Source organism: Arvicola amphibius, chromosome 18, assembly GCF_903992535.2.
Source record: "Arvicola amphibius chromosome 18, mArvAmp1.2, whole genome shotgun sequence".
NCBI classification, from domain to species: domain Eukaryota; kingdom Metazoa; phylum Chordata; class Mammalia; order Rodentia; family Cricetidae; genus Arvicola; species Arvicola amphibius.
The window spans coordinates 24,804,886-24,818,555 of record NC_052064.1 but is presented as its reverse complement, the minus strand read 5'-3'; the positions used below and the strand labels follow the sequence as shown (position 1 = coordinate 24,818,555).

Genomic DNA, 13,670 nt, shown 5'->3' with positions numbered 1-13,670 from the left:
AGAATGGACATAGTTCCTAAGACGACTCCTTTGGGAACCCCAGCATTTATGACGTAAGGAAAGAAACCAACTGGACGAGCCTTAAGAACTAAAGCTAGAGGCTGGGTACTCGCTCAGGAACTAGCGATAAAGCTCGGTCCAGTTTTCTTCTGGGTAACCTAAGAGGATCTTTACAACTCCTCTAGCAGTCAGTGGTGACCCGATCCGCTGCTACACTCTCCCTTTAGCAACCAGAAAGGTGCAAGGAGAATCTTTTTATCTTTGCAAGACCACATGAAAGGGCCTTCATTTAAAGTCTCCAAACTACATATTCCATTTCTCTTGAGTCTCTAGTGGCCACATTTCCCTCTACCCTCGATCTGAAGGGGAACCCCCCTCTTCTGGATCTTCTGGATGCTGCATCCTCCGCTGCTGGTCTTGGGCTCTGCCCAGGATCTCCAGAAATGATGTCTATTCTATATTCCACATCTGCAGCCCAATTCGCACACTGCCTGGCCCTTCTTCCTCATTCCCATCTCCTCACCATTATACTCATACACACTAGAATAGCCTCCTTTTTTGAGACCAGTTTCTGGTCTTTCCAGTCTTTACAAAACTAGCAAATGGAATCTATTTATAGGCAAAATAACAGTCCTAAACAAACTTGCTTTAGATGAAAGGGTAAGTGTTCTATTAGGCAAACAGTCAGAAAACACAAAAGGTCCGGCTGTTTTGTTTATTCTGGTAACCATGGAGCTTTCTTCTGCCAGGCTTCACACTTCAGACTCAGCTCCACTGGCTCCTCTGGAAATCCTGCTTTGGTTCAGATGAACCTGGGATAGACCACCTTGGTGGGGAGAGAGAAGCCACTGGTGGAGCTTGGTGCTAGAACCCATGTGGCCTCCTGCACACTCCTGGGTGGTCAAAACAGAAACAGGATTGGGTCTGGGGGCAGATCTCACAGGATGCCCACTGGGCTTATATCACCTGACTGCTGAAATGCTTATAAGCCTACAGAACCCACTGGCATTTAGAGATGGTTTAATTTAAATAGGAGTGTAGGCACTTTTTACTGTCTTTAAAACTTATTTAAGAAATCCTAATAGTCTTTGAGTATCATTCAAGGATACGGCTCATGGTTTAACAGCTTACTTCTAAGTTGGTAGAAAGTTATCTATGCTCAGATTCTTAACTACCTTCAGGAATGCCACTCCACAGCTCATTTTAATAATTAATTTCTGGAAACAGGAATTAAACATGAATTTTTTTTTTCCAAAAAGCCAAGGAGAAGGCTCAGGAGGTACTAGTGCTTGCTGCACATGCCTGACAGCCTTGGTTGGGATCTCTGGAGCCATGAAGAAGTCACAAGGTGGACGATAAGGAGTCCATGGAGCTGCCCTCCGACTGCCAGAGCCATGCCCTCGCACACAAATAATTCTTCAAACGGAGCCATTCTTTCTAAAAGCGATACCGCCTACATCTTTAACACCTACATTTTTTTTTTAATCGCTGACGTAATATCTGATCTTTAACTCAAATAGTTCATGACACAGCTACTTTGGAAAAATGAGTAAACAAACACAGGACACGCTCCACGGCCATGTTTTGCCTGGATGTCTCCACGCCTCTTTAGGCCAGGAACAGATCACCCATATGACCATGCAAGCTTAACACAGGCTTTCAGCTTCATTTCCTTCTGGTTCTAAAGTTCAGATAAATTTGAATCTGCATTCAAATCTTTTATATATTTATAAAAACCAAATCTTCACGTAATAACCCCTATAAACACAGTGCTGCTGATAAGGAAAAACTGGATAGCATCCTCCAGAGTTCAAAACCGAGTTTTTTGATCACTGTTAAGCCTACAAATAGAGATTCTTAAACCTGGCCAAGTGTAACCACACAGCTTAGAATCGGTTCCGGATGCATCATTTCTAACCCTGGCATATTCACGTTTATGTTTGCACAAATTTGAACCTTCAGCTCTGTTGGCAGTCAGACAAAACATAATCTTCAAGGCCAAAATCACTTCTCATAAAACATAGTAGGGTGTTTAAGGTTTAACACATACTAACAGACAAATAATAAGATACCTCTAGATCAGAATATCTATGCCACAATTAATTCCCATAAGGAACCAAAAGGACTTATAGATGGTAGATTATAACTCTGGAGACTTTAAAGTACTATATGTACTTCAAAATAATTGATCTGTCTGTATTCTTTAGCACCTGGCATTGGGTTTTGAATAACGTTATTCAAAATATATACAAATATATTTTGTATTTTTTTTTACAAATATATTTTGTAATGGTGGAGGCGCTGGAGAAGGGGAACTACAAAGACACTTGTGATCTTTGAGACCAAAGCATGGGACCTCCCCAGGCACTAAAACCTCTCTCTCCATGTTCACTGCGTGGCACTGCTTGGATTTAGTCTCAGCACTGGGTGGGTGGGTGGGAGCTGTCAGGATGAGCAAACTTGTCTTGAGAGCCTAGTAAATCCGTCCAGGAGTTAACAGACATCTGTAACAGTTGTGGTCATCGATGCATACAATAACATATGTCACAGACAAGTCCTGGATATCAGACTGCAAATAGAAAGGGCCATACATTTACATGAATACACAGACAGACAGACAAGACAGACTCGCTCTGATGTATTTATCTACCTCTCCATCTCCTTGATTGAGACACATAAGCTGTTCTAGGGTCTGGTGTTTGAGAATTAAGAGTAAGAATGCCTGCCGGGTGGTGGTGGTGGTGGTAGCACATGCCCTTAATCCCAGCACTCAGAAGACAGAGGCGGGTCTCTGAGTCCAAGGGCAGCCAGGGCTACACAGAGAAACCCTGTTTCGAAAAACAAAACAAAAAGTAAGAATGCCTGCACCAACGAGGCCATGTTTGTGTCCAATAAAACAATTTTTTCTGCTACTTAAAAGGATTCCTGCTTCACAGTCCCCAGGGATTCACAGCCCAGCTACAGCAAAAATCCAAATCAATCAGACAGGCAATGAGGAAGTCCATTAATGAAAAGAAAAAGGCCAAAATTTTGCAGTAAGAAATACAGTCATGGGGCCAGCGAGATGGCTCAGTGGGTAGAGGTGCCTGCGGCCAAGCCTGGCAGTCAGAATTCGATCCCTGTGACAAACAATTTATATATATATATATATATATATATATATATATATATAAACATATATTATTAAAAAAGAAGGAAATCAGAGAGATGCAGGCTTACTACAAGGGGACGCTGCCTGGTGACATTTTCACTGAAATAAATCATATGCAATCTACCTTTGAAGAGAGCCACAGACTCGCTGGTGACGCCTACAAAATACATGTGCCAGGAAGAAACAAAACAGAGCTGGGTGCACTGCGGCCTTGAGCCCGCTTAGCTGCCCTGCTTCGGCACATGTCTCCGGGGCTCTGAAACACGCTTCAGTGCTCAGGCCACACACAGCAAGAGGGAGCCTCATGGCTAGCTCGCAGAGCTACCAAAGATGTGAACTGGAGGGAGGCCAGTGGGGGTTTAGAGCCGAAGGTCTTTAACGAGCAAGGCAGGCTCCAGAACTCTTCAAGCAGACGGTGGATGAGTTCCTAGAAACTCCTAGAAACGTATGGAACTGTGAAGTTAGGAACTGAGTAGCTTCAGGGTGTTTGCTCGTGTCAGGATAGTGTTTTCAGGTGCACGATGTACTCTGGTGTCCTTGGAGACACACGGATCTGATGGTTCCCTCGCGTGCTGCCTCCTAGCTCTCCTGAAGCCACGAAGGCTCTGAATTCACAGGCGTGTACTCCAAATTCGTTCACCGTCTCGAAAGATTTGGGCACTTTTAAAAGGCATGATGAATTTTTTATTTAGCACAGCGGTGATGAATTAAACGGCACCCCCAAAGCACTCAGAGAGTTCACGCCTCTCCCTAAGAGCCCGTATTATACAACCCAGCGGCAGAAGACTGTCTCCAGTGTTTACGACGAATAACATCATCCTCTGCCGAGGGGGTTTTATGACCTAGTTAAATTAATTACTTCATATAAAATAAGCCCTCTGACACCGCTCAGCAGTTCTATCTAAAACTGCTAAGCACGGATCCAAAATGAAAATACTCTATGTAACGGACACTGTGCATTTCAGGCCCTCTGGAAATGCCAAGTCTGTTCCCTGTCAAGTGCCTACTAACAAAAGCTAAACAGCGGCATGCACACGGAACTCAAAGTATTAAACCTGCAACTGAGATGACGTGCTGTTGGAAAAGTGGTCTGCCTTCTTCTCTCCTCCCTCAGAGCCGAGATGAAAAGCCCTCCCCAGATTCCTCACAGGGCCATGCTACATCTCTGCATTGACTACTGTCATCTCATTTTCTCATAGATAACTTCGTGAAACAGAGACTTTTTTTGGCTATTCGAGACAGGGCTTCTCTGTAGCTTTGGAGCCTGTCCTGGAACTAGCTCTTGCAGACCAGGCTGGCCTCGAACTCACAGAGATCCGCCTGCCTCTGCCTCCCAAGTGCTGGGATTAAAGGCGTGCATCACCACCACCCGGCTGAAGCAGAGACTTTTAAACACACAAATTCTGGGCTTTAGTCCATGTTAGAGTCCAAGGACAACTTATAATCAGCCAAATTGGAAGCAGTTTTTGTATGGCCAGTTTTGAAAATAAAGAAAATACAGGGAGGGCTGGAGAGATGGCTCAGAGGTTAAGAGCATTGCCTGCTCTTCCAAAGGTCCTGAGTTCAATTCCCAGCAACCACATGGTGGCTCACAATCTGTAATGGGGTCTGGTGCCCTCTTCTGGCCTGCAGGCATACACACAGACAGAATATTGTATACATAATAAATGAATGAATGAACGAACGAACGAACGAACGAACGAACGAATATTTAAAAAAATACAGGGAAAGATAGAAGCTAACAGTGAAAACTGGGCTCTCTCTGGGGAGCGGGTGGAAGGAGATGGCACTGACGTCCCTTGGGGCTGGGAAACCAGGGGCTCTGAGGCTCAGCACCACCTCCCCACACCAGGAGGTTGGTGATAATGGTCAGCCAAAGCACAACACCTCAGAGATAGATGCTTCGTGACCTGGGGCAATGTTAAAAGATGATCCAAGCATCCGCACGGCTGAGAGCCAGCCAGCCAACAGACCACTCCCAGTTCGTGCCAGGAGCTTTCTAAATGTCCTAGTTACGATACTTTGCTTCATCTATTGGCGTTAACACGAACAAGCAGAGTCTATATCTTAGTTATCAGTGAGCAACAGTTGGTGGGCATGGCCTTCGCTTTACCACTAAGGTCTGAGAGCCCATCCAGCTTCCGGCTAGAGCGGCACTGTGTTGTGTCTGCAGCAAACATGACGGTCCTGCAATGCTATCCTCTGTTTTCCAGCGCCTGAGGAAGGAATCCAGCCAGGACAGCAGACAGGGAACAAAGGACTAGAGGTGATGATCGAGGCCACGAAACCACGTGGCAGCTACTGATCAGAAACCCACACGCAGCCAAGGAGGAAGCCACAAGCCACGCAGCTAGGCGTTCCGCTGATGGAATGGAGTGTTCTAGCCTTTGTTTTTCTGCTCTCGGCAAGTGCGAATACCAACCCCTGAGATGAAGCAGCCCCATCCGCCTCCACTCTGTGTCTTAATAAGAAAAAGTCAGAATCCTACCAAGAGATAGGACCCGGTTCCGGAAAGCAGTGGCAAAGTCGAGTTCTGGGAAGGATGCCCTATACACTGCTGGGGCTAAACAGAAGACTGCTGACTCCTGGGAACGTATGCTCCAAAGGAGGAGAAGACTGGCCAGGACCAATCAAAGTGACCGCAGCCCACATCCAATGACTCACTCAGGAACAAACTGATACAGGCAGACTGCCTTAAAAAGCACACGAAGCATTCATTAGTCATGAAGAGGATGGGATAAAGAATCTCTTTCAAGAGAAAACAGAAGGGAGGCTTTGAGAAGCGAACAGGTGGGCTGCTGGACGTAACAGGGTGAGGGAGAGGCACAAGATGCAGCGAGAACACAGATGCCTGCCTGCAGGGAAGGCCTACCTACCTCACCCCCAAATACAATCAACGAAAAGAAGCCAGCATGCAGAACGAAAACACCTTATGCTTCTAAAGCTAAGGAAGGAAGGAAACACACGTATCAACGCTTACGTAGCATGTGTTGTTCACCACCATCCCCAACTGGCCACCCTGAAGAGATGGGGTGCTGTGGCTGCTCCCAGGAACTAACCTTGTTTCACGTGACAGAAGGAATGACAAGCAAGGAGGGAATCATCCCCCGAGGTGACCCTGTCCTGTTAAAGTGAAAAAGGCAGATCTGAACAGTCAAAACCAAGGTCTGTAAAAGAGATTGGGGTACCCAGGAAGCGGGTGAGAGGCTCTTAGAATGGCTATGGAGAGCACTCACAGGAAATTCTGGGTTCGGACCAGAGGCTCCATGTGAACAAAAAGAACGGGAAGAACAATCGATTCCAGAGAGAACGGATGGGATTAGATGTGGACCTGAGTGGTAAGCTACAGGAGAAGGCGGAGCTACAACAACCCCCAGGTGTAGCTTTAGAAGAGGTTATGCCACAATGCTGGTCTAATTTACCCTGAACACCGTCAAAGGAGAAGGGCAATGGAATCTGTTCCATGCGTGGTGAGTTTGTCACGTATCAGGAATGGTCAGGTGCATGAGTCAGGCAGGAATGAGTTAGATATCTTTGTTCAGAGATCAAATAAGCAATACCAGGTGGGAGTATAAATGCCCAAGACGTGAGCATAATCAGCGAGAATATGAAACAACCTTAGGAGAGACTATGAAGGGATAAAGAAAGAGATGAAGCAAAACCATCAACTGGCTTCTGGGACAGGACTTCTAACGAGCTAAAATAACTACTCTACAATTTCCAGGAGAACTGGTACTTTGGTCGATCACTGAAATGTAATGTAGACAAGAGGCTAGCTCCTCTGATTTATCCCATCATCTGACTATGTGGAGACCCAAAGCAAAACCCCTCCCTTAGAAAGACTTCAGAGACGAGGTAAAGGGGACTTACCAAAGGGGACTTACCAAAGGGGCAGTATTAGTACAGTGTTCAAAAAGAGGCATCACGACACAAACAGGCAGGTATTAGAAAAGATAACGTGTGAAAGCCAGAACTCTAGAGCTATACTACCAACATCCAGAATCCCAGCTCTGCTGTAGCCCGGTGTACATTTGGTGCAGCGGCTAGTTTTGTTAATCTGATACAGTGTAGTCACCGGGAAGAGATTGTCAGAGCAGGTTGCCAGGATATATATATATATATCCGTCATTCTCTGGGAAACTGTCGTATGTTAACTGGGGTAGGAAGATCTGCCCACTGAAGGTTGCAGCATTCCCAAAGCAAGGGATCCTGCACTGTATGAGTGGAGAACTTGAGTTTAACACTGACATGAATTCATTCAGTTTGGCTCTCTACTGTAGATACAATGTGACCAGTTCACTCAAGCTGCTGGGACTCCCCAGCTTTGATGGACTGTATAGCCTGGAACTCTCAGAGAAAATAAGCCCTTTCTCCCTTAAGGGCTTTTGTTAGATATTTTTATCACAGTAAGTGCAACTAAGATATTTAGGGAAACTGCTGAACCATTTTGTGTCTCAGCTTCCCCACAATACGAATATGTACATCCTAAATAAATACTCGGTGTAGAATATCTACTACGACAGTCATCCACTGTAACTCTAAGAGAGGGCAAAGCAAGGATCTGCCAGTTCCTCAAAAGGCTCAAACTGACAACAGCAGCAAAGTTGTGCATTACTTTGTTTTGTTTCGAGGTACAAGATTCGAGGTACAAGATTCTACGGGTAGATCTGAAGTAACCTTATGCATTGCTACTAGCTTGAGACCAGGTGTGGTGGTATACACTGCAATCCTAGCACCCCTCCCACTTGGGAGCCAGAGGCAGGAGAAATCTGGAGTTCAGGACTATCCTTGACCACAATGCACGCTGTTCAAGGCTAGCCTAATGTCCAAGGGACTGGTTCAAAATAAGTAAACATGAGCTTGAACAAGCATGGCTCACAAAAGTGTCGGTGCCAACCGCAACGATTCTGCTTGCTAGGAAGAGTAGGAGGGGTCGATACGTGTGTTGTATGAGGAATCCCAGGATCCCCTTGGCACAATAAACAGGACCAAACCAAAAGCGCTCTGCTTATTTCTTGGTATATCATTTCTTATGAAACCGCTCTACAAATTAAGATGTTCCTAAAACACTCTAAGCTCGACCGTGTGGGATTTTAAAGAAAGACCCAGTTCTCCTACCATCTTCTCTTGGAAGCTCCGGGTCTCTTTCCTTCGCTATGTTCATTCTTTTTAAGTAATTTCTCTAAATACGCACACACGAGTGTGAGTGTGTGTGTGTGTGTGTGTGTGTGTGTGTGTGTGGCCTAGTGCTATGACTTTCCCCTAGGGCTTCAGAAAGAACAGGGTAATATGTCTGCTGAGCGATGCACCCTTGCTCCCTAGGGCAGTGTTTCAACCAAGTAGGCACTCAGAAGTCTGGATGAATAGTAAACGTATCGCATGGAAAAAAAATTTTTTTAAAATCGCTTTTAGATATAAGAAGATATTCTGGCTGGCTTCAAATGACTAAATGTTGTCCCGGGAAGAAGAAAGAATAAAATTTGGTAAGGTTACAGAGGACTGAAGATCAATGAGCAGAAAGAGAATTCAATTCAACTCCAGGTAAAGAAAAACCTCCTGGTTGAATGCATTTGACAAACACAGTTTGATGATCTCTCCATCACCACAAAGGAGTCTGGCTGCCCCACGTGGAGGAATTTACACGGGATGGCCTATAATGGTCTTCCAGCGGTAAGACACTCTGCTTGTGTGCCTCGAGGGTTCTTGAACACTGGTCCTTTCCCTTGAATTTCTGCCCATTCAGCACCCACAATCCGTACTGCTCCTCAAAGAGTTTGTGCCCTGTATCTTCAGGACTCAAGGGAAAAGGCAGGGCACCTCACATCTGCCATTCATGACAGGGTTTGTGGGAAAGGGTATGAGGGGGTCCATCCAGAGGGAAAGGTTCTTTTGAAGCTGGGTGACGCTTTTCAAGGCTTGGCTCAAATGGTTTCAGTGAGGCGACTGTACTGCTGTGCTAGAGTTTCTTTTGTTTCTTTCTTTCTTTTCTTCTTTTTTTCCTTTTCCTTTTCTATTCTTTTCTTTTCTTTTTTTTTTTTTTTTGAGTTTCTTTCCTTGATCAAGGAGGATCCAAAAAGTGTTCAATCCAACCATTAAATCCCAAGTAAGATGGAAACACTTGAAACCACACTTCCGCACACTCAAAGGAACAGCCAGTTATGAGATTCTCGTCTCTAAGCATTTTACAAAGAAGCGTGAAAATCTCCCCCCCACCCCCTCCTTGGCCCTTCTGTTTTATCAAAGCAACCAGAGCAAAATCCATCTCCTCCTTCAGGACCAGGTATCCGTGCCGTAAGCACAAGAAAAGAAGCATGGTCTGTCCCTACAGAAATGGGACATCGTCCACATGATCTCAAATCTTTAGGCACCATGAGACTCTGGAAAGAAACCAAGCATTGCTGGTACATTCCCTCGCTTTTTAATGGAGGCAAAGGATGGCTGTAAGGGCAACAAACCAAAATAAATTGGCATCTCATTGGGAAGGGTCAACTCCCTAAGGCCACGCAGTCAAGGAAAGACAAAGCCCATGACTGGAGCCAAAGACGTTACTAATGGAAACTAGAATCCAATGCTGGGATGTACTGGCTGGCACCCGATGGTGCCTTATTCCCTCACGTGAGAGACGCACTATCCACAGAACACCAACTGTGGGCATCAAACCCATGCACAGCAGCTACGGCCACCTGGCTCCTGCGGGCCACCTGCCTTATTTATTACTGTCATTCAGCCGCCATTTGCCTTCCGCCGAGGGAAAGGTCAGTCTGGGGGTGGCCTCACCTGTTTTTCCTGCTCCGCTTTCTCCCGTAATGAGTATGCATTGGTCCTTATCTTGATCACGGAGGGATCTGTACGCTTCATCTGACAGAGCAAAGCTGCAAGAAAAAAAAATGTGGGGAAACAGCGTCAGCATTCAGGTAGTTAGTGTGTGACTAGCAGGTAACTCTGCGTTCTTTAAGGGCCTATTGTTCTGGGCATTACTCAAGCATTTCCAATATAAAGAGGAAGCCATTATCAATTTATGAAAGCCTCAATGTAATAAAAAAAAGAAAACTCTTTCCAAAGATTAGACAAACACTCAAACATCACATAGTTGTTACTACTATGAAGCTAAATACAGAGCACTGACCTTCACAATGCAACATCTTGCATTGGGTACCACAGGGTACCATGGAGTTCGTTGCGGCTCTCGTCCACTGTCTGTTGGCTAGCTTCTCATCCTACCTTATGACAACCGACAGAACTTCCCTATCAAGACAGCCAAGCTAATCCTCCTGTTGGTCTGTCCCTTCTCGAGTTGTACTAATAAGGTAAATTTCCCCCCTTTTTAGTCATTGAAAAAAAAAGAAAAAAATCTGGGTAATATGATAAATATTTTCTTTTTACCAATTTCCTACTTTTCATTTGTTAACCAGTCATTTACTGGAAGGTGAGTGTGTGTCAAGAACACACTGGAGACATAAAATAATCCCCAGCCTCTTCTGCGAGGCTCTCATTTGAAAGTAGAGAAGAGGCAATCAGGGATAATAGCTCAAACCCAGTGATAATGTAGAAAGCTTGCAGGGCAGAGTAAGGCAGGAACCCCAAGAGGGAAGGCATTGGAGGTGGAGAAATGTCAAGGGAGGAAAAGTTAGTTCCAAAGAATGAATTTGCAAGGCAAAGAGCTTCCGGGCATAAGCAAAGGCCAGAGACACCAGGGTTGAGGGCAGTTCTGCACTGCGGGAAGGCATAAGGAAAAGGACCTGGAAGGGGTCTACCCAGGGCGCAAATTAAGAACAAAAGATGTGCTAGCGGTCCTGCTATAGCGCTATACATGGGAGTGGAAAGGTCAGCCCTGGGAGCTATGAGCAGTTCCACTTACTAGAATTTTCCACAGTCTGGTATGTTTACTCATTTTAAATCTCGTAAGACTGGCGCAAGCAAGGGCGTACCTTTTACACGGCGAAATGACAGAGGCATTCTAGTGTCTCTGCGTTTGGCTGGGGCACAGTTTGACAGGGCAGCATGGAGAAAGAAAGTGGGAGGCAGGCAAAGTAGGGTGCGGTGGGGGGGAGAGAGCTCAGGCCCAGTGCGGTCACTTGGTCACCCTTGCATCTCCATATCTGTGGTTGTCAGGACACGGTTGGGGGGGGGGGGAGCAAACCAAGCACACTGTTGAAGAAATGAGCAAAAGTAACGAGAGGCGGACGGAAAGGAGGATTCTGACGGCGCTAGCCCAGGAATCACGGCTGCACAGAGCTACACCAGGTGACTCAGACTTATTTTACATGTATGGGTGTTTTCCTTGCATGTACGTGTATACCACACGCACACCTGTGGATGTCAGAGGGGACAACAGATCCCCGGGAACTGGATTTGCAGATAAGCTGCCATGTGGGTTCTGGGAACTGAACCTGGATCTTCTACAAGAGCAGCAAGTGCTCTTAACCACCATGCTACAGCCTTTCCAGCCTCTGCTCCAGGTAATGCATTTGAACAGTAGACACTCCTCCCCCCTCCCCCCCTCTCTCTCCCCGCCCATCAAGACCCATCTGACTTTCTCTGAATAATCTAAGCCTTGTTCTTGGTCTACTGGAGTTTGGTGGCCTCGGCCTTCTTTCTCCAGCATCTGCCTCCTCAGGCAGAAGTCAGTGACAGTCCCCTTCACCACTGCACCAAAGAATGGGGCGATAAGGATTAGAGAAGCAAAGCAAATGCTAGACATGATCTGAGAGCCCCCTCTGCGTGCTGTGGTTACCACTAAGGAATGAAGAAACTTGCTTTGAACCTACAGCAAGGCAGAACTTAGGTAAGCAGGGAAAGCTAGGCTGAATGCTGGGAGGAAGAAGGGCGGGGTCAGAGAGAAGCCATGGAGCTGCCAGTGACAGACTCTGGAACTTTACCCTGTAAGCCGCAGCCATGTGGTGACGCACAGATTAATAGAAATAGGTTAAATTAATATGAGTTAGCCAATAAGAAGCTAGAGTTAATGGGCCGAGCAGTGATTTGATGAATACAGTTTCTGTGTGGTTATTTCGGGTCTAAGATAGCTAGGCAGCTGGAGACCAGCAAGCGGCCTCCTTACAACACAGAAGTGACTCCTGGGCCACCATCTAACCACCATCTTCATGACCTCCAACGGTCACTTGTAGTGGCCAAAATGGTCCGTGTACAAATTGGACCATGTGGCCAATTATTTTCGCTTCGAGGATTAAGGTGTATATATACATTAAAGTTTTCACAGAAGCGGACCCCGGATAAATGACAGAACAGCTTTCTGTGTCATAGCTGGCTACACACACAAGTTGTTACCACCTCCCACAATATAAGCTCCTGCATGTTGAGGCTTTCTAGCCAATTAAACTTTGTGTCACGTACGCACCTTTGAATCTGAAAGGTAACACAAGCAATGGATGAAAGAATTCACGCATGCATTTTCTCCAAATAAGAGAATGTCAGTCCTGGAGGGAGCGAGCTCCATAAAGAACAATAAATATCTAGAAACTCATTCTCATGCAGGAAAAGAAAGCATTGCTCAGACTTTCTATTACCCTCCTCCCCTCCTATACACCTGACTCCCAGACACCAGTTCAGGGATGCCACGTTCATTATCTCTGGCAAGCACGCCAGCAGAGCACACTACAGTGACTACAAATGACGTTTCTCCAACCACACACACTGACGCAGCTCTTCGATGATGGCCGAATACAGACAGGCCTCTGGTGGTGGTTCCAGGACTGGATTTAGCTTTATTTCTATATTACTACTTGATCTGCAAATACTGGAAAATGACTTCAAACCTGAATGACAGACTTGGCCCATAGATGCACTACATAAAGGCTGGGGAAGAGACACCAAATAACCCTGCTGGGATTTACTGCAGGGCAAAACACCTAAGCCGAACACTTATTTTTTTTTTTCTATCTGCCCACACAGAAATAAAATTATCCCTCGGTATCTATGAAGACTTTTCTCCTGCCAGCATCTCCTGTCATTCCCCTCCCTGACTCTCCCTGACCACCCAGATGGTGGATGCTCAGGCCCCCTCCTTCTATAAAATGATGCTGTGTTTGCAAATGGTCCCTGCACATCTCCCGGGATAGTGTAAACCATCTCTAGGTGATTGCAATGCTTCCTACAAAGCCAGCACCACCAATAGCTGTAATCTACACCGGGTGTGGACTAACGGCGAAAGGAAAAGTCTGCACATGTTCAGTGCAAATGTGACGTGTTTTCCTGGCATTTTCGATCCAAGGATGCTCGAATACATGGACACAGAAAAACAACCATACCTAACTGCTTAAGGACCTGATTCATCTGATGGGTGGTATAATTTTAACTTACGATAATAACAATAATAATAATAATAATAACAATAATAATAAAATAACAATAACAAAATAAATAAAAAGAGAAAAAATGAAAGGGATAATTTCTTTTTTTAAACATGTGGAAAGCAACATGAAAGTTTACCAAAATACTCAAGCATTAAGAAAGCTGGTTTAGTCTGTGACGCACCCGCCTGGAGTAGGAATCATGCTCT

The 13,670-nt window shown here is 45.6% G+C and overlaps 1 protein-coding gene across 3 annotated transcripts in view; it reads right to left on the bottom strand.

Annotated features, from left to right (window-relative positions):
- The window catches only part of Myo1b (myosin IB), a 153,349-nt gene that overhangs the window by 69,309 nt on the left and 70,370 nt on the right, over positions 1–13,670 (bottom strand). For all 3 annotated transcript variants that reach the window (XM_038315512.1, XM_038315511.1, XM_038315513.1), the window contains exon 4: positions 9,929–10,023. In XM_038315512.1, the coding sequence (XP_038171440.1) occupies positions 9,929–10,023 (95 nt within the window). The remainder of the gene's footprint in view (positions 1–9,928; positions 10,024–13,670) is intronic.